General features: G+C 39.8%; 2 protein-coding genes across 2 annotated transcripts in view; both read right to left on the reverse strand.

Annotated features, from left to right (window-relative positions):
* The window catches only part of Nmnat (nicotinamide mononucleotide adenylyltransferase), a 217,627-nt gene that overhangs the window by 159,090 nt on the left and 36,047 nt on the right, over positions 1 to 22,490 (reverse strand). Inside the window, exon 6 of the mRNA XM_071657919.1 lies at positions 13,045 to 13,137. Within this exon, the coding sequence (XP_071514020.1) occupies positions 13,045 to 13,137 (93 nt within the window). The remainder of the gene's footprint in view (positions 1 to 13,044; positions 13,138 to 22,490) is intronic.
* LOC139746557 (prenylcysteine oxidase 1-like) overlaps positions 1 to 22,490 on the reverse strand; it is a 631,496-nt gene that overhangs the window by 43,795 nt on the left and 565,211 nt on the right. The window lies entirely within an intron of this gene.

Consider the following 22,490-nt stretch of genomic DNA (forward strand, 5'->3'; position numbering starts at 1 on the left):
CTTCTGAAACCACACTGCTCTTCCCCAATCTGATGCTCTGTACATGCCTTCACCCTCGGTCATATGTATGGATGGTCGTAAGTCACAGAGGTCATAAGTGGGGGACAGACAGTATTATCTGATGTGTTATGGGTTTTGGGAGGATGGATATCTTGGAATTGAAATGTCTGAGGACAATATATGGCATGAGGTGGTTTAATTTAGTAAGTAATAAAAAGGTAAGAGAGAGAGATTAGGTAATAAAAAGTATGGCTCAGAAAGCTGAAGAGGGAGTACTGAAATTGTTTGGACATGTTGAAAGAATAAGTAAGGAAAGATTGACAAAGAGGATATATGTGTCATTAGCAGAGAAACAAGGAAAATAGGGAGACCAAATTGGACATGGAAGAATGAAATGGAAAAGACTCTGAGTGATCAGGGCCTGATCATGAAGGAGGGTGAAAGGTGTGCACTGGATAGAGTGAACTGGAACAATATGACATACAATGATTGTGGTGATGTCAATGGACTGAACCAGGGCATATTAAGAATCTGGGGTAAACCATGGAAAGGTCTGTGTGGGCTAGTTGTGGATGAGGAGCTGTGGTTTTGGTGCACTGCACAAGATAACTAGAGAATGGATGAGAGTTCATGTAGCCTTTCATCGTATCTCCCTGGTGCTATCTCACTAACAAAGGAAATGGTGATCAGTATGAAAAAACAGTTAGTGAGTGTGTCAGTAGTTTTATTGTACATGACTGGGTATTAGTAATGGGAGATTTAAATGCAAAGGTGAGTAATGTGGCAGGTGAGAGTACAACATGTACATGGGGTATTCAGTGTCATGAATGGAAATGGTGAAGAGCTTGTGGATTTGTGTGCTCAAAAAAAGATTGGCGATCGGGAATACCTGGTTTAAAGAAAGATATACATAAGTATACGTATGTGAGAAGGAGAGATGGTCAGAGGGGAATATTATATTATGTGTTAATTGAAAAGCGTGTAAAAGAGAGACTTTGGGATGTTGATGTGCTGAGAAGGGCAGCTGGTGGGATGCCTGATCACTATCTGGAAGGTGAAGATTTGTAGAAGTTTTCAAAAAAGATGAGAAAATGTTGGAGAGATGGGAGTGGCGAGAATAAGTGAACTTGGAAAGGACACTTGTGTGAGGAAGTACCAAGAGATTTTCAGTGTAGAATGACAAAGGTGAGAGCAAATGCCATGAAAGGAGCAGGCGAGAAATGAAATGTATTCAGGGGAAACACTGATGGCAAGTGCAAAATATGCATATGGCATGAGAAAGGAGGGAATTGAGCGAACTACAAAGGGTAGTGAGTGGTGGGATGAAGAAGTAAAGTTATTAGAGAAAAAGAAAAACGAGGTGTTTGGACAATACTTACAAGAAAGGAGAGCAAATGACTAGAAGTATAAAAGAAAGTGGAAGGAGGTCAAGAGGAAGGTGCAAGGGTTGAAAAAGGAAGCAAATGAGAGTCGAAGGATAAAAAGATGTTTCAGAAGGAGGTAAATAACGTGCATAAGAAAAGAGAACAAATGTGAACATTGGCGAAGGGGGCAATGGAGGATGTGATAACAGGTAGTGATGAAATGAGCAGGAGATGGAGTATTTTGAAGGTTTGTTTAATGTATGTGATGACAGAGTGGCAGATATAGGATGTTTTGTTCTGGGTAGTGTGTGAAGTAAGAGGGTCAGAGAGAATGGTTTCGTTAAGAGAGACGAGGTATTGAAAGCTTTGCAGAAGATGAAATCCGGCAAGGCGGCTGCTTTGGATGGTACTGCAGTTGAATTTAATAAGAAAGGGGGTAGCTGTGGTGTTGACTGCTTGTAAGGATACTCAATGTATGTATGGATGATGGTGAGATGCCTGATGATTGGTGGAATGTATGCATAGTGCTACTGTACAAAGGCAAAGGGGATAAAGATCAGTGTTCAAGCTACAGGGACATATGTTTGTTGAGTATTCCTGGAAAACTGTATGGGAGGGTATTGATTGAGAGGGTTAAGGCAGGTACAGAGCATCAGATAGGGGAGGAGCAGTGTGGTTTCAGAAGTGGTAGAGGATGTGTGAATCAGATGTTTGCTTTGAAGAATGTGTGTGAGAAATGCTTAGAAAAACAGATGGATTTGTATGTGGCATTTAACGATCTGGAGAAGGCATATGATAAGGTTGACAGAGATGCTCTGTGGAAGGTATTAAGATAATATGGGGTGGGAGGTAAGCCGCTAGAAGCAGTTTAAAGCTTTTACCAAGATGTAAGGCATGTGTACGAGTAAGAAGAGAGGAGAGTGATTGGTTCCTAGTGAATGTCAGTCTGTGGCAGGGGCATGTGATGTCCCCATGGTTGTTTAAAATGTTTACGGATGGGGTGGTTAGGGTGGTGAATGCAAGAGTTTTGGAGAGAGGGGCAAATATGAAGTCTGGATGAGAGGGCTTGGGAAGTGAGTCAGTTTTTGTTTGCCGATGATACAGCGCTGATAGCTGATTCAGGTGAGAAACTGCAGAAGTTGATGACTAAGTTTGGTAAGGTGTGTGAAAGATGAAAGCTGAGAGTAAATGTGAATAAGAGTAAGGTTATTAGGTTCAGTAGGGTTGAGAGAGAAGTAAATTGGGAGGTAAGTTTAAAGGGGGAAAACTGGAGAAAGTGAAGTGTTTTAGATATCTGGGAGTGGATTTGGCAGCGGATGGAACAATGGAAGCAGAAGTGAATCACACGGTAGGGTGGGGGTGGGGTGGGGGGTGAACGTTCTGGGAGCGTTGAAAAATGTGTGGAAGGCAAGAACATTATCTCGGAGAGCAAAAATAGGTATGTTTGAAGAAATAGTGGTTCTAACAATGTATATGGTTGTAAGGCATGGGCCATAGAAAGGATAGAGTGAAAAAGATTTTGAGTGATCAGGGCCTGAACATGCATGAGGGTGAAAGGCATGCAAGGAATAGAGTGATTGGAATGATGTGGTATACTGGGGTCAACATGCTGTCGATGGATTGAACCAGGGCATGTGAAGTGTCTGGGGTAAACCATGGAAAGTTTTGTGGGGCCTGGATGTGGAAAGGGAGCTGTGGTTTTGGCGCACTATACATGACAGCTAGAGACTGAGTGTGAACGATTGTGGCCTTTGTTGTTTTTACCTAGAGCTACCTCACGTGCAAGTGGGGGGGGGGGGGGGTAATTTCATGTGTGGCAGAAATGTCTGAAGGCAGCATGTGTGAATATGTACATGTCTGTGTATAAGAACGTATACGTTGAAAAGTATAAGTGTATATATATTTTTTTTTTTTTTTTTTTTTTTTTATACTTTGTCGCTGTCTCCCGCGTTTGCGAGGTAGCGCAAGGAAACAGACGAAAGAAATGGCCCAACCCCCCCCCATACACATGTACATACACACGTCCACACACGCAAATATACATACCTACACAGCTTTCCATGGTTTACCCCAGACGCTTCACATGCCTTGATTCAATCCACTGACAGCACGTCAACCCCTGTATACCACATCGCTCCAATTCACTCTATTCCTTGCCCTCCTTTCACCCTCCTGCATGTTCAGGCCCCGATCACACAAAATCTTTTTCACTCCATCTTTCCACCTCCAATTTGGTCTCCCTCTTCTCCTCGTTCCCTCCACCTCCGACACATATATCCTCTTGGTCAATCTTTCCTCACTCATTCTCTCCATGTGCCCAAACCATTTCAAAACACCCTCTTCTGCTCTCTCAACCACGCTCTTTTTATTTCCACACATCTCTCTTACCCTTACGTTACTTACTCGATCAAACCACCTCACACCACACATTGTCCTCAAACATCTCATTTCCAGCACATCCATCCTCCTGCGCACAACTCTATCTATAGCCCACGCCTCGCAACCATACAACATTGTTGGAACCACCATTCCCTCAAACATACCCATTTTTGCTTTCCGAGATAATGTTCTCGACTTCCACACATTCTTCAAGGCTCCCAGAATATATATATATATATATATATATATATATATATATATATATATATATATATATATATATATATATATATTTATCCCTGGGGATAGGGGAGAAAGAATACTTCTCACGTATTCCCTGCGTGTCGTAGAAGGCGACTAAAAGGGAAGGGAGCGGGGGGCTGGAAATCCTCCCCTCTCGTTTTTAATTTTCCAAAAGAAGGAACAGAGAAGGGGGCTAAGTGAGGATATTCCCTCAAAGGCTCAGTCCTCTGTTCTTAACGCTAACTCGCTAACGCGGGAAATGGCGAATCGTGTGAAAAAAAAAAATATATATATATATATATATATATATATATATATATATATATATATATATATATATATATATATATGTGTGTGTGTGTGTGTGTGTATGTAGGCGCTTATGTATATACATGTGTATGTGGGTGGGTTAGGCCATTCTTTTGTCTGTTTCCTTGCACTACCTCACTAAAGCAGGAGACAGCGAGAAAGTATAATAAATATATAAATAAATGTATGAATATGTACATCTTTTTTCTTTCATACTATTCGCCATTTCCCGCGTTAGCAAGGTAGCGTTAAGAACAGAGGATTGGGCCTCTGAGAGAATATCCTCACCTGGCCTCGTTCTCTCTCTCTCTCTCTCTCTCTCTCTCTCTCTCTCTCTCTCTCTCTCTCTCTCTATATATATATATATATATATATATATATATATATATATATATATCTCTCTTTCACTAATACTCTTACTTCTTCATCCCACCACTCACTACCCTTTCTAATCAACCCACCTCCCACTCTTCTCATGCCACAAGCATCTTTTGTGCAATCTATCACTGATTCCCTAAATACATCAAATTCCTCCCCCGCTCCCCTTACTTCCATTCTTCTCACCTTTTTCCATTCTGTACTCAGTCTCTCCTGGTACTTCCTCACACAGGTCTCCTTCCCAAGCTCACTTACTCTCACCACCCTCTTCACCCTAACATTCACTCTTCTTTTCTGAAAACCCATACAAATCTTCACCTTAGCCTCCACAAGATAATGATCAGACATCCCTCCAGTTGCACCTCTCAGCACATTAACATCCAAAAGTCTCTCTTTCACACGCCTGTCAATTAACACGTAATCCAATATCGCTCTCTGGCCATCTCTCCTACTTACATAAGTATACTTATGTATACTAAAATAAATAAAATATATATATATATATATATATATATATATATATATATATATATATATATATATATATATATATATATATATATATATTTTCTTTTTTTTTTTTTTTTGCTTTTTCGCTGTCTCCCGCATTTGCGAGGTAGCACAAGGAAACAGACGAAAGAAATGGCCCAACCCACCCCCATACACATGTATATACATACGTCCACACACGCAAATATACATACCTACACAGCTTTCCATGGTTTACCCCAGACGCTTCATATGCCCTGATTCAATCCACTGACAGCACGTCGACCCCGGTATACCACATCGATCCAATTCACTCTATTCCTTGCCCTCCTTTCACCCTCCTGCATGTTCAGGTCCCGATCACACAAAATCTTTTTCACTCCATTTTTCCACCTCCAATTTAGTCTCCCACTTCTCCTCGTTCCCTCCACCTCCGACACATATATCCTCTTGGTCAATCTTTCCTCACTCATTCTCTCCACGTGCCCAAACCATTTCAAAACACCCTCTTCTGCTCGCTCAACAACGCTCTTTTCATTTCCACACATCTCTCTTACCCTTACGTTACTTACTCGATCAAACCACCTCACACCAAACACTGTCCTCAAACATCTCATTTCCAGCACATCCATCCTCCTGCGCACAACTCTATCCATAGCCCACGCCTCGCAACCATACAACATTGTTGGAACCACTATTCCTTCAAACATACCCATTTTTGCTTTCCGAGATAATGTTCTCGACTTCCACACATTCTTCAAGGCTCCCAGAATTTTCACCCCCTCCCCCACCCTATGATCCACTTCCGCTTCCATGGTTCCATCCACTGCCAGATCCACTCCCAGATATCTAAAACACTTTACTTCCTCCAGTTTTTCTCCATTCAAACTTACCTCCCAATTGACTTGACCCTCAACCCTACTGTACCTAATAACCTTGCTCTTATTCACATTTACTCTTAACTTTCTTCTTTCACACACTTTACCAAACTCAGTCACCAGCTTCTGCAGTTTCTTACATGAATCAGCCACCAGCGCTGTATCATCAGCGAACAACAACTGACTCACTTCCCAAGCTCTCTCATCCCCAACAGACTTCATACTTGCCCCTCTTTCCAAAACTCTTGCATTCACCTCCCTAACAACCCCATCCATAAACAAATTAAACAACCATGGAGACATCACACACCCCTGCTGCAAACCTACATTCACTGAGAACCAATCACTTTCCTCTCTTCCTACACGTACACATATATATATATATATATATATATATATATATATATATATATATATATATATATATATATATATATATATATACATACACATACATACGCACATATACACACACACACACATATACATATATATATTTTTTTTCATTTTATTTTGCTTTGTCGCTGTCTCCCGCGTTCGTGAGGTAGCGCAAGGAAACAGACGAAAGAAATGGCCCAACCCACCCCTATAAACATGTATATACATGCACGTCCACACACGCAAATATACATACCTATACATCTCAATGTACACATATATATACACACACAGACACATACATATATACCCATGCACACAATTCACACTGTCTGCCTTTATTCATTCCCATCGCCACCTCGCCACACATGGAATACCATCTCCCTCCCCCCTCATGTGTGCGAGGTAGCGCTAGGAAAAGACAACAAAGGCCCCATTCGTTCACACTCAGTCTCTAGCTGTCATGCAATAATGCCCGAAACCACAGCTCCCTTTCCACATCCAGGGCCCACACAACTTTCCATGGTTTACCACAGACGCTTCACATGCCCTGATTCAATCCACTGACAGCACGTCCACCACGGTATACCACATCGATCCAATTCTCTCTATTCCTTGCCCGCCTTTCACCCTCCTTCATGTTCAGGCCCCGATCACTCAAAATCTTTTTCACTCCATCTTTCCATCTCCAATTTGGTCTCCCACTTCTCCTCGTTCCCTCCACCTCCAACCCATATATCCTCTTGGTCAATCTTTCCTCGCTCATTCTCTCCAAGTGCCCAAACCATTTCAAAACACCCTCTTCTGCTCTCTCAACCACGCTCTTTTTATTTCCACATCTCTCTTACCCTTACATTACTTACTCGATCAAACCACCTCACACCACACATTGTCCTTAAACATCTCATTTCCAAAACATCCACCCTCCTGCGCACAACTCTATCCATAGCCCACGCCTCGCAACCATACAACATTGTTGGAACCACTATTCCTTCAAACATACCCATTTTTGCTTTCCGAGATAATGTTCTCGACTTCCACACATTCTTCAAGGCTCCCAGGATTTTCGCCCCCTCCCCCACCCTATGATTCACTTCCGCTTCCATGGTTCCATCCGCTGCCAGATCCACTCCCAGATATCTAAAACACTTTACTTCCTCCAGTTTTTCTCCATTCAAACTTACCTCCCAATTGACTTGACCCTCAACCCTACTGTACCTAATAACCTTGCTCTTATTCATATTTACTCTTAACTTTCTTCTTTCACACACTTTACCAAATTCAGTCACCAGCTTCTGCAGTTTCTCACATGAATCAGCCACCAGCGCTCTATCATCAGCGAACAACAACTGACTCACTTCCCAAGCTCTCTCATCCACAACAGACTTCATACTTGCCCCTCTTTCCAAAACTCTTGCATTCACCTCCCTAACAACCCCATCCATAAACAAATTAAACAACCATGGAGACATCACACACCCCTGCTGCAAACCTACATTCACTGAGAACCAATCACTTTCCTCTCTTCCCACACGTACACATGCCTTACATCCTCGATAAAAACTCTTCACTGCTTCTAACAACTTGCCTCCCACACCATATATTCTTAATACCTTCCACAGAGCATCTCTATCAACTCTATCATATGGATGTGCTGGAAATGAGATGTTTGAGGACAATGTGGTGTGAGGTGGTTTGATCGAGTAAGTAACGTAAGGGTAAGGGAGATGTGTGGAAATAAAAAGAGCGTGGTTGAGAGAGCAGAAGAGGGTGTTTTGAAATGGTTTGGGCACATGGAGAGAATGAGTGAGGAAAGATTGACCAAGAGGATATATGTATCGGAGGTGGAGGGAACGTGGAGAAGTGGGAGACCAAATTGGAGGTGGAAAGATGGAGTGAAAAAGATTTTGTGTGATCGGGGCCTGAACATGCAGGAGGGTGAAAGGAGGGCAAGGAATAGAGTGAATTGGATCGATGTGGTATACCGGGGTTGACGTGCTGTCAGTGGATTGAATCAGGGCATGTGAAGCGTCTGGTGTAAACCATGGAAAGCTGTGTAGGTATGTATATTTGCGTGTGTGGACGTATGTATATACATGTGTATGGGGGTGGGTTGGGCCATTTCTTTCGTCTGTTTCCTTGCACTACCTCACAAACGCGGGAGACAGCGACAAAGCAAAAAAAAAAAATATATATATATATATATATATGGAGTGAAAAAGATTTTGAGTGATCGGGGCCTGAACATGCAGGAGGGTGAAAGGCAGGCAAAGAATACAGTGAATTGGATCGATGTGGTATACCGGGGTCGACGTGCTGTCAATGGATTGAATCAGGGCATGTGAAGCGTCTGGGGTAAACCATGGAAATTTCTGTGGGGCCTGGATGTGGAAAGGGAGCTGTGGTTTCAGGCATTATTGCATGACAGCTAGAGACTGAGTGTGAACGAATGGGGCCTTTGTTGTCTTTTCCTAGCGCTACCTCGCACACATGAGTGGGGAGGGGGATGTTATTCCATGTGTGGAGAGGTGGCGATGGGAATGAATAAAGGCAGACAGTGTGAATTGTGAGCATGTGTATGTATGTATGTGTCTGTGTGTGTATATATATGTGTACATTGAGATGTATGGGTATGTATATTAGAGTATGTGGACGTGTATGTATATACATGTGTATGGGGGTGGGTTGGGCCATTTCTTTCATCTGTTTCCTTGCGCTACCTCGCAAACGTGGGAGACAGCGACAAAGCAAAATAAATAAATTAATATATATATATATATATAAATATATATATGGGGGGGAAAAGGGGTTGTCATTTCATGTGTGGAGGGGTGGTGACGGGAATGAATAAAGGCAGCGAGTATGAATTATGTACACCAGTATATATGTATATGTTTGTGTATGTATATATATGCTGAAATGTATAGGTATGTATATGTGCATGTGAGGATGTGTATGTATATACATGTGTATGTGGGTGGGTTGGGCCATTCTTTCGTCTATTTCCTTCGGCTACCTCACTAATGCGGGAGACAGCAACAAAGTATGATGTATATATATATATATATATATATATATATATATATATATATATATATATATATATATATATATATATATATATACATATATATATATGTATGTATATATGTATGTATGTATGTATGTATGTATATATATATATATATATATATATATATATATATATATATATATATATATATACACATCATACTTTGTTGCTGTCTCCCGCATTAGCGAGGTAGCCGAAGGAAACAGACAAAAGAATGCTCTGTGGAAGGTATTAAGAATATATGGTGTGGGAGGCAAGTTGTTAGAAGCAGTGAAAAGTTTTTATCAAGGATGTAAGGCATGTGTACGTGTAGGAAGAGAGGAAAGTGATTGGTTCTCAGTGAATGTAGGTTTGCGGCAGGGGTGTGTGATGTCTCCATGGTTGTTTAATTTGTTTATAGATGGGGTTGTTAGGGAGATGAATGCAAGAGTTTTGGAAAGAGGGGCAAGTATGCAGTCTGTTGGGGATGAGAGAGCTTGGGAAGTGAGTCAGTTGTTGTTCGCTGATGATAGAGCGCTGGTGGCTGATTCATGTGAGAAACTGCAGAAGCTGGTGACTGAGTTTGGCAGTGTGTGAAAGAAGAAAGTTAAGAGTAAATGTGAATAAGAGCAAGGTTATTAGGTACAGTAGGGTTGAGGGTCAAGTCAACTGGGAGGTAAGTTTGAATGGAGAAAAACTGGAGGAAGTAAAGTGTTTTAGATATCTGGGAGTGGAGCTGGCAGCGGATGGAACAATGGAAGCGGAAGTGAATCATAGGGTGGGGGAGGGGGCAAAAACCCTGGGAGCCTTGAAGAATGTGTGGAAGTCGAGAACATTATCTCGGAAAGCAAAAATGGCTATGTTTGAAGGAATAGTGGTTCCAACAATGTTGTATGGTTGCGAGGCGTGGGCTATGGATAGAGTTGTGCACAGGAGGGTGGATGTGCTGGAAATGAGATGTTTGAGGACAATGTGTGGTGTGAGGTGGTTTGATCGAGTAAGTAATGTAAGGGTAAGAGAGATGTGTGGAAATAAAAAGAGCGTGGTGGAGAGAGCAGAGGAGGGTGTTTTGAAATGGTTTGGGCATGTGGAGAGAATGAGTGAGGAAAGATTGACCAAGAGGATATATGTGTCAGAGGTGGAGGGAACGAGGAGAAGTGGGAGACCAAATTGGAGGTGGAAAGATGGAGTGAAAAAGATTTTGAGTGATCGGGGCCTGAACATGCAGGAGGGTGAAAGGCGGGCAAGGAATAGAGTGAACTGGATCAATGTGGTATACCGGGGTTGACGTGCTGCCAGTGGATTAAATCAGGGCATGTGAAGCGTCTGGGGTAATCCATGGAAAGTTGTGTGGGGCCTGGATGTGGAAAGGGAGCTGTGGTTTCGGGCATTATTGCATGACAGCTGGAGACTGAGTGTGAACGAATGGGGCCTTTGTTGTCTTTTCCTAGCGCTACCTTGCACACATGAGGGGGGAGGGGGATGGTATTCCATGTGTGGCGAGGTGGCGATGGGAATGAATAAAGGCAGACAGTGTGAATGTGTGCATGTGTCTGTGTGTGTATATATATGTGTACATTGAGATGTATAGGTATGTATATTTGCGTGTGTGGACGTGTATGTATATACATGTGTATGGGGGTGGGTTGGGCCATTCCTTTCGTCTGTTTCCTTGCGCTACCTCGCAAATGCAGGAGACAGCGACAAAGCAAAATAAAAATAAATAAAAAATAAATAATATTTTTATTTTCATACATATTTGCCACTTCCTGTGTTAGCGAGGTAGTAACAAGAACAGAGGACCGAGCCCAAGCGGGAAAATCCTTACGTGGCCCCGTTCTCTGTTCCTTCTTTAGGAAACTTAAAAACTGGAGGTCCCTGTAGGAGGAATTCAAAGTTCCACTACTTGTGTGGGAGGCAATAAACCATTATTTGTGGTAAGTTGAAATACCTTACACAGATGTCCTCACCTATGGATAAGAGGGAGTCATGGCCTTGCAACAGGAATTTTGTCAAAAAAGTTATATTGCTTGTACAGTAATGGCAGGAGAGCAGTGCACAATACACTGATAAGCACAGGCTCCTCCTATGAAGGTGAATCATGAATGAAGGTTTAGTTGGGAGATGAGAAAGGAATTATCAAGGAAATCATCAGACAGTCAAGTCTCTGAACAATATAAAATATTAAGAGAGGTAGGTATTTGGCAGACAGTGTTCAGCAGAATCTGAAAGACTATGGATGCAAGTAAATGGAAGAAAAGGTCAGATCTATTAGAATGTAATAGGTCTTTGGTGGAGGTGACACTGCTTCTGCCTTAGCCTTACCTCCTGTTGGCAGAAGACAGATAAGAGCGAAGAGATTCCTTACAAACAAGGATGACATGAACTTCACACATAATCTTGGAATTACTGGCTTATAGTAAGAAAAGAAAGGAGAAAGGGAAGAAAGTGAAGACAAGACATAGAGATCAGTAGGTTGGGCATACAGCTCACGCAGAGATGTAGATGCTGATACTAGTCGAGCAATTCAGTTTTAATATGATACAGACTAGAATTCCTGACATAAGTGTAACATGATCCTTGATACTACCTTACCACAGCCAAGTCAATTGGTAGTACTGTGCTGAGCAGATGCTGCCTATAACCTACAACCTGCATTGTAGCTACTTGGAGAGGTGAGGGTAAAAATATGCCCTAAATTAACAGTGGTCATGGGTGGAACCAATAATGAGCCCTTCCTCTAATTTAATTAAGTTATTCTGAAGGTCTCACCATCATTTAAAGCCCACTAGTTTTCATTTATGTCATAGTTCACCATTTAACTTGCATTTCATTCTCCTAATTCTACTTTCATCCTTGCATTTTCTGACAGTTTAGCTCTACTCCTTTGATGATGTTCTCATATCCATGGACAAAGAATAACAACTATTTCACTTTTATGAGAGCCAAACTAACAGGAATTCTTTAGGAAATGATTTGCACAATACTGTCCAGTCTTAAGTACTTGATTGCTTGAGACTGTCAGTAACAAAATTGCTTGTGGAAGATTCTGCATGTGCTGTACTGCTTTCAAAGAGGGAAAAGATGACATGGAAGACATAAAAACACCTTTCAAGCCCCATTATCAGGTAAAATACAAAAGGTTATATTTTCTAAAGGATATAAGAACTAATATTTACATGGTTAGACTACAATCTTTCAAAATAACATTAATGGTACATATAAACAACAATCCATATCATGAGAGAGGCACATATCCTTCAACACACATGAAAAAGCTTTGAATTCTCTTTTCATGTTTGTGAACTGTATGTATTCTGGAAGTGGGGAAATTGGCTCGTTATATCATGTTAAAGACTACAGAGTGAAAATAAAAGTAAGCAATCTAAAACTTACATCAATCAATAAAAGCATAGCAATAATAGTATCCCATGTGTCAGCAAAAGTAACATTTGTATCAAAGCTCACAAGTATGTTCAAGAATTAATAATGCTAATCAAAACCATCAACATTAAAAATCATATGATTTACTGCCTCTCTCAGAGTAATCTCCCCATCCATGCAAACCAATTACCCATGAGAAGACATTCTCAAGTCCTACCCGGCCCAGTTGGTTGATACTGGTGGAGGAGCTGCCCAGTTTGCGTAAAGTGGACTTTATCAAATTCTGTGTGCATCAAAGAAGAGAAACATTGTTTATAATAACATCACTCCTTTTTCTATGAACCTTCACTTCCACCTCATCTAATGTTCTAGAAAGGAAAACAAACATGATTCATCTAAATTTCATTTATTTCATCTTCATACCTTAAAGAAGATACTTAACTCATTAATTCACTGAAAATACCTAGGCAGAAGGCAGTATCACGAATACAAGGAAACACTGCCAGAGGAGTAAGAGGTCTGTCCCAGTAATGATTCTGTTTATGCTCATCATCTAAGTCTAGCTCCACTTGGTGGTCTGCCATACATATCTAAAGCTTACACTATCTTCGAAACACAACTATTTTCTATTTCCCTACCGACTTTTTTATTCTATTTTTCCTTTTGCTCTTGCTTTACAGCCTAATCTGTGCATACATACATTCAAAAGCAAATCTCATTCTTTTTCACAAACATGTATTTCATGCATGTAGTAAGCAACTTATTCTTTCACTTTCATGAAAACTGTTCCACGTTGTAAAAGTATTCAACATGAGTTATGGAGCACTGTTCTCAACATGAAGCATGGAGATGGATGGGAGCTAGTTAGTTAACTGAAGTCTTTAAGGAATATTTCTGCATCTGTCATTATGCTATGCAGTGGTATTACTTGCATACAAATCACTTAGAACACTTTCAGTGGCAAAAATATTCAGGGTCACACACTATCAATATCAAAAAGCATCCAAAGTCCCCATTTGAAAACTGAGCAAAAATGCTGAATATATATGATGCCAAAATTCCAATACCAGTGAAGTATCTGATTCTGTGAAAGCTCAGCACTGTAGTGGCAGGACTAAGAGCATTGATTATAGGCAATCTATTTCTAAAAATCTTTTGCATACTTTTTGTCAGTATCATGGGCTTATACCTGTCACCAAAGTTCACACTAAGAAGAAACAGCAATGATAAACTATCGTTCTGGTAACCAGTCACAAAAGTTTTGGCTACAGTTCACATGAATCCATAAATATTACCTCTTAGCTGATACCCTATGTTTTGCAAACATCTACCAAAGGCGTTCTTTGATTTTTTCAATGAATGATATGCATTATTTTTCACGATAGCATGTAGTCAGATTAACAACTCTGGGTCCAAGACACAGACAATATTCAATTTAAGTTGTATTTATGGCATTCCTCCTATTAACCAGTATAGAAAATTTCTGATTAGCCAACTTACAGGTTTTTGATCAATCCAACAGTCCATCATGATTCATCCAAATCTGATACCTACTAATCATGTCTGAAATACAGCAGTCCAACTTTTGGATCTTAAATATCATACAGATAGCCACAAAAAGCCCTACTCTTCATGCATCTATAATTAAAGGTTGCAACACAAATTCATAAAAAACACAAAAAAAAAGCAGTAAACTGCTTATATGAACAACTCTTTTTGGTGGGCTGTGTCTTCTACAATATTACAGATGTATTCCACCAGATTTACTGCAACCTTGAAATGTTCGATTGTTTGAAGTTTACTGATACGGGCAATTTTCTGAACCAAAGAAATTTTGACAAAGGCAAATTTATCTTTTCTAATCCATAGATTGCCAGATTAAAGACATTTTACTGTATTTCCAGTGACCCAATGGAAGACAAAAACAACTTTCACAAATATCATGGTATCACCAGCAAAGTGATTCTTTTTATTATTGATATCTTTAATCTTTATATTATACCTTTAAGAAATACAACTAAGGTTTTGATGCAGTTCTCTTTACGCATAAACAATGGATTCTGCCTGGTTTGTGAAAACTATAATGATTTGTTTTTCTAGACTGTAAATAAATTTTCCCAATTTAGCATTTTGTCACACTGTAAATATTCTGTTAGCCTTTGACTCTGTGATCAATATCAGCAAACCTTACAAAGTTTGTGTATATAAAATAGTCATTCTATTCATATGTACTTTTCCATGATTAAATCAGTTACTCAGCATTTAAAAGAGCCATAATCTTACTAAGTCAAGTTTCTTAAGCTATCTAAATAACTGAATTCTGCACATTGTTATTTTCCTTTTCAAAACCCTGTTGTAGACACTGACTACATCTTATCTGTTAGAAAAAAGGTCCTGTATCATAAAGTATGTAGATGGCACCAAATCATTCATGAATACAGCCCAAATCAGCTCCCCCTTCATAAAAAGTTTAATGTGTTAATGAAATTTTTACACTCCCTCATAAACCTAAAGAAGAATTCTCAGGCATACTAATGATTATCTTAAAGATGTCAAACAGGTGAACAGCAAGAGGGTTACTTCACAAATAAGTATGTATCAAGGACCATTCATTCTCAAGATGATTAACAGTTTATCTAATATACCAGCGAACACAACTGCATGCCTAAAATCAAAGTGGAAAAAAAATCTTCTTTAAGTAACCTATGCTGTACCGGCAAGAATTGCCTGCTGCACCATCAACCAGTCAAAACCCAAGTGCTGAAATAATTGGTGGGTTTTAGTATCCTGCAAGACTGTGTTGTACATGGCCTTGCCTACAGAGCTGAAATAAATACCTATGGTAGCAACAATATATACAAATACTGCTAAAGAGTACAAGAAACTTAAATAATGTATGAAATATTAAATAACAAGTAATAGCATCAAGACATACACCTGGAGTGCAAAAGAGCACTATTGATAAGGAAACCCTCAGAAATAAGACCCAATACTCTAAGAAAAAGATACTGTATGATTTAATAACCAAATGCTACATATAAAGAGCAAAAGGATGAACATTGAAAAGATCCATTTTCCTACTACAGCAGATATGATCCTCAATATAGGGAAGGTGCTCCAAGAGCAGCTAATGGAAAAGAGAAGAAAAATGTAAAATGTAGCTGACTCAGAACAACTACTGTGATGAGCTAAATAAGCTCTTTTACATTTTGGATTGTATCTCCTTTTGTAAATGTCTTAAAACCTAATTTTGTGACATAAATCAATAATGGATTAGCACCTGATTTATAACATGAGATAAAGAGTTCCTTTTAAGGAGAGAGAGAGAGAGAGAGAGAGAGAGAGAGAGAGAGAGAGAGAGAGAGAGAGAGAGAGAGAGAGAGAGAGAGAGAGAGAGAGAGAGAAGAGAGAGAGAAGAGAGAGAGAAGAGAGAAGAGAGAGAGAGAAGAGAGAAGAGAAGAGAGGAGAAGAGAGAAGAGAAGAGAAGAGAAGAGAAGAGAGAAGAGAAGAGAAGAGAAGAGAAGAGAGAAGAGAAGAGAAGAGAAGAGAAGAGAAGAGAGAAGAGAAGAGAAGAGGAGGAGAGAAGAGAAGAGAAGAGGAGGAGAGAAGAGAAGAGGAGGAGAGGAGAGGAAAGGAGAGGAGAGGAGAGGAGAGGAGAGAAAGAGAGAGAGAGAATAGCAAAGAGACAGGTTGAAAATTTAAAGACTTGAGAAGACTTCTACAGAATGTCACTGAATGAAGAACAAAACGCATTCTATATTACCAATGATACTGTGATTAATCAGTTGCTCAACTGTAACCCCATTACAAGCTTAGCTACCTGTATGTAGGTAATCTCTTGGCTGGAATCATGTGCTGACATAAAAGCTAAAACTCAAAGAATGGAGAAAAGACCAGGATGACTAAAATGCCATGCTATTAATTCACATTAGATCTGGATGCATGGACAGACAAATGCTATGCAAATGTCAAAACCTTGGTATTTGAATGTAATTCAAATAGGTAGCATCTTATATGTTTATGGCAAAAAATACCAATTCATTAATCTCATAATTTCATGACCAAAGGAAAATCGTGTGGTGAACACTGATATTAATCAACATACAGTAATGCGTGGTGGTGAAAATTTTGTGCAATGGTAGTGCAATGATTTCAGTTTCATTGGAATAATTTTCGAGAGGAAAACTGGTCACAATGTGCATAAGGCAGCATTGGTATGATTAATCAAAAATTGTCCCTGTGTGAATTACTGTAATTCCGACTTTTTCAGGGGTTCATATATCAGTAATATATTTGCAATGCATCTGTTAAAAAGAGAAGCGGATGGGTATGGGGAAGATTATGGAACATATCCCAACTGGTCAAGAGAGAGAAGTAAGGAACATGATTCTGTTATCTTCCTGGTTAGGATTTCATGGGAAGCATTAATTCATTAATTATCAGTTTCATGACAAATACAAAATTCAGAGTCCTTTGTACAGCTCAGTTTCTGGATATTGGAAGGGGATAAACTGAATGGTGTCAATTTTTTGGGTTTTTATCCATGTAGGGAAAACTTGAATGATGTCACTATTTTGAGTTTCCTGTTCAACTCAGCCACAGATAAAAGGGAGATCTGAGTTTTCCTGTTAACCAAGTCATGGATTAACAGAGTCTACTATATCACAAATTAAGTGGAATACAAAGACAAATAGTTTAAATCTATTTCTGCCTTCCATTGTATTATCTCACTTATACAAGCAGCTGGCCCAAACTCAGCATGCCTGGGACTTGAGCCATGTGGAATTTTGGAATTTTCTGTTTCAGGGTCATTTGGCCTGGCCTGTACAGAAATTATAAATTCATATTTTCCTTCATACATTCTCATTATTTTCCACATGAGCGAGGTTAGAGTCAAAAACAGATGACAGAACCTTAGAGGGAAAATTCCTCAGTTGGCTCCTTGCTCTGTTCCTTCTTGTGGAAAGTAAGGAACATATAAGGAACAAGATACATAATACAGGAAGGGAGGATTTCCAGCCACCTGCTCCCACCCCTCTTTGTCACCTTCTATAATATGCAGGGAACTTGCGGGCAGTATTCTTTCTCCCCAATCCCCAGGGACAAGATAACATAACATGTAATAATCTATTTATATCATTTACTTATATATGTCTGTGTGTGTAAATGTATGTATACGTTGAAATGTATAGGTATGTATGTGTGTGTGTGTGGCGTTTATGTATATACGTGTGTATGTGGGTGGGTTGGGCAATTCTTTCGTCTGTTTCCTTGCACTACCTCGCTAGCGCGGGAGACAGCGACAAAGTATAATAAATATAAATTTATCTTTCTATTATTATGCACGTCCACCCCGGGATACCACTTTGTTCCAATTCACTCTATTCCTTGCACGCCTTTCACCCTCCAGTATGTTCAGGCCCCAATCGCTCAAAATCTTTTTCACTCCATCCTTCCACTTCCAATTTGGTCTCACACTTCTCCTCATTCCTTCCACCTCTGACACGTATCCTCTTTGTCAATCATTCCTTACTCATTCTCTCCATGTGACCAAACCATTTCAATACACCCTCTTTTGCTCTCTCAACCACACTTTTTATTACCACACATCTCTCTTATCCTTTCATTACTTACTTGGTCAAATCACCTCACACCACATATTGTCCTCAAACATTTCATTTCCAACATATCCACCCTCCTCCGCAAAACCCTATCTATATCCCACGCCTCGCAACCATATAACATTGTTGGAACCACCATTCTTTCAAACATACCCATTTTTGCTCTCCGAGATAAAGTTCTTGCCTTCCACACATTCTTCAACGCTCCCAGAATCTTCCCAAGCACTCTCATCCACAACAGACTGCATACTTGCCCCTCTCTCCAAAACTCTTGCATTCACCTCCCTAAAAACCCCATCCATAAGCAAATTAAACAGCCATGGAGACATCATGCACCCCTGCCGCAAACCGACATGCACTGGGAACCAATCACTTTCCTCTCTTCCTACTCATACACATGCCTTACATCCTTGATAAAAACTTTTCACTGCTTCTAGCAACTTACCTCCCATCCCATATACTTGTAATACCTTCCACAAAGCATCTCTATCAACTCTATAATATGCCTTCTCCAGATCCATAAATGCCACATACAAATCCATCTGTTTTTCTAAGTATTTCTCAAATACATTCTTCAAAGCAAACACCTGATTCACACATCCTCTACCACTTCTGAAACCACACTGCTCTTCCCCAATTTGATGCTCTGTACATGCCTTTACCCTCTCAATCAATACTCTTCCATATAATTTCCCAGTATAAAATATGCACATACAAGAAATCATTTGGTAACCAAATTACTGCTAATATTTCGGCTTATAATGCAGGAGCAACACATTAAATCTTCAACTTTGCTGTCATTTATCATATAAACATTCTGCAAACTGATCAAATGAGTTGGTACATAAAATTGATATGCTGTACTGAAGAGTGACACATCATTACATAAATGTTGTATGCAGTTGTATCAGTGGTGTACTGAACAAAAATAATATAAACAAAATTCATGTCACTTGTACAAAACTAACATGTCTTCAACATCAGTTTGCCATTAATTCCTGACTTTGTTTTAACACTGATTCAACATATTTCTGCCTGTTGGGACTGAACTGAACATTCTTTGCAGTTAAGTTATTTAGCATTTTTGAAATATCTTTTGGCCTCTGGACCTTAAATCAGAAATGGATGATTTTTGGAACACTCCAGATTTTTCACGAGACATCTAAATCAAATAGATTCATTCTATCAACTTCATCTATTTCAGTGTGCTTTTGTAAATCAGGCACTTTCTCATGCCTCCAAGATAAAAAGATTAATTCCCAAAGAAACTGCACTAGCACATCTATGAACTGTCATTCTCATATATGACATCTACTCAACTAATGAATCACATTTTTATGTCACCCTTGCAGACGGTGCCACGAAAAGTATGGAAATCCCATCAGAAGAAAATCAGAAACTACAAATAAAGACAATGTCTACCGGTAAGACATTGATACTGTAATAACACTGCTTTTTAATGGTGTAAATAAAAGGGATTACAGACTACTAGAAAGCAATGGACACTATCACATCTTTGAGGATCAATATAAAATACTCTGGAGTAATACTGTCTGATGATCTTAATCTTCAGCAAACATCATAAAGCAACAACTGACTAAAAAAGATAGCAAGGTAGATTTAACTGATCTTGAAGACAAAAAGGGCATCATCAAGTCACTAATACTCTACCGACTGAAAAATGACATTAACATCACCTCTGAGACAAAAATTGATGAATTAGAAAGTGTTGAAGTATTTTTCACAGCCAAAATTGATACAGACAAGTAACTGAACTACTGGAATGATAGAAAGCAATGTGGCTATTCTTACTAAAGAGCAGACAGACGAGTATCAAATTTCAAACTTGGAAAATCCTGAGAGGTATGGTCCCCAATTTACAATAAAAAGAATAGCTCCATGTTGGGATGAAAGGCATGGGAGACTCAGTAAAATATTACTACTGAAATCAAAATGAGCAATAGGTATATTAACAGAAAACAGTTTAAACATCCAGGGTTCAAAATTATTTAATACACTGCCTGTAGCAATAAGAAACATAATGGATATGCAAAAGAAGTGAAATTTAAAAAGAGCCAGGATAAGTGCAATTGACAGGATAAGATGTGGAGGTTACACTAGACAATGGGCTGAAGCCTCCAATAGCTTACCTGATCAAGCGATCAATGTGAACCAAGATCAAGGTATGTGGGGAACAAGACTTTAAAATTTTAAAATCATCAAAGGAGGACACAAAACATGGCATCCATGACCATTCTAAAAAACAAATATCAACTTACATGAAATTCCATCATTTTGTTGACAATTCAGGTCACAAATACAATACATTGCTATTCATTTTACTGCAAAGCGTTTTCTTTTTTTCAACAATGGTCTCATTCCCGAAATGCTTAAGATTTTTTATTTACTTGAGTTATGTCAAATAGATGAATTATGTATCAATATATTACTAAAAAGTCTATCAAAATATACCTTCTACGAGACCCAGGCAATACGTGGGAAGTATTTTCTCCCCGAGAGAAATGGCCCAACCCACCCCCATATGCATGTATATACATACACATCCACACACACAAATATACATACCTATATATCTGAATGTACACATATATATACATACACAGACACATACATATATACACATGCACACAATTCACACTGTCTGCCTTTATTCATTCCCATCGCCACCTTGCCACACATGGAATAACATCCCCCTCCCCCTCATGTGTGCGAGGTAGCGCTAGGAAAAGACAACAAAGGCCCCATCCATTCACACTCAGTCTCTAGCTGTCATGCAATAATGCCCTACATCACAGCTCCCTTTCCACATCCAGGCCCCACACAACTTTCCATGGTTTACCCCAAACGCTTCACATGCCCTGATTCAATACATTGACAGCACGTCGACCCCAGTATACCACATCGATCCAATTCACTCTATTCCTTGCCCGCCTTTCACCCTCCTGCACGTTCAGGCCCCGATCACTCAAAATCTTTTTCACTCTATCTTTCCACCTCCAATTTGGTCTCCCACTTCTCCTCGTTCCCTCCACCTCCGACACATATATCCTCTTGGTCAATCTTTCCTCACTCATTCTCTCCATGTGCCCAAACCATTTCAAAACACCCTCTTCTGCTCCCTCAACCACGCTCTTTTCATTTCCACACATCTCTCTTACCCTTACATTACATACTCGATCAAACTACCTCACACCACATATTGTCCTCAAACATCTCATTTCCAGCACATCCACCCTCCTGCGCAATACTCTATCCATAGCCCATGCCTCGCAACCATACAACATTGTTGGAACCACTATTCCTTCAAACATACCCATTTTTGCTTCCCGAGATAATGTTCTCGACTTCCACACATTCTTCAAGGCTCCCAGGATTTTCGTCCCCTCCCCCATCCTATGATTCACTTCCGCTTCCATTGTTCCATCCGCTGCCAGCTCCACTCCCAGATATCTAAAACACTTTACTTCCTCCAGTTTTTCTCCATTCAAACTTACCTCCCAATTGACTTGACCCTCAACCCTACTGTACCTAATAACCTTGCTCTTATTCACATTTACTCTTAACTTTCTTCTTTCACACACTTTACCAAACTCAGTCACCAGCTTCTGCAGTTTCTCACATGAATCAGCCACCAGCACTGTATCATCAGCAAACAACTGACTCACTTCCCAAGCTCTCTCATCCCCCAACAGACTGCATACTTGCCCCTCTTTCCAAAACTCTTGCATTCACCTCCCTGAACAGCCCAATCCATAAACAAATTAATCAACCTTGTAGACATCTCACACCCCTACCGAAAATCTACATTCACAGAGAACCAATCACTTTCCTCTCTTCCTACACGTACACATGGCTTACATCCTCGATAAAAACTTTTCACTGCTTTTAACAACTTGCCTCCCACACATATATTCTTAGTACCTTCCACAGAGCATCTCTATCAACTCTATCATATTCCTTCTCCAGATCCATAAATGCTACATACAAATCCATT

This window comes from Panulirus ornatus, chromosome 65 (genome assembly GCF_036320965.1).
Source record: "Panulirus ornatus isolate Po-2019 chromosome 65, ASM3632096v1, whole genome shotgun sequence".
NCBI classification, from domain to species: domain Eukaryota; kingdom Metazoa; phylum Arthropoda; class Malacostraca; order Decapoda; family Palinuridae; genus Panulirus; species Panulirus ornatus.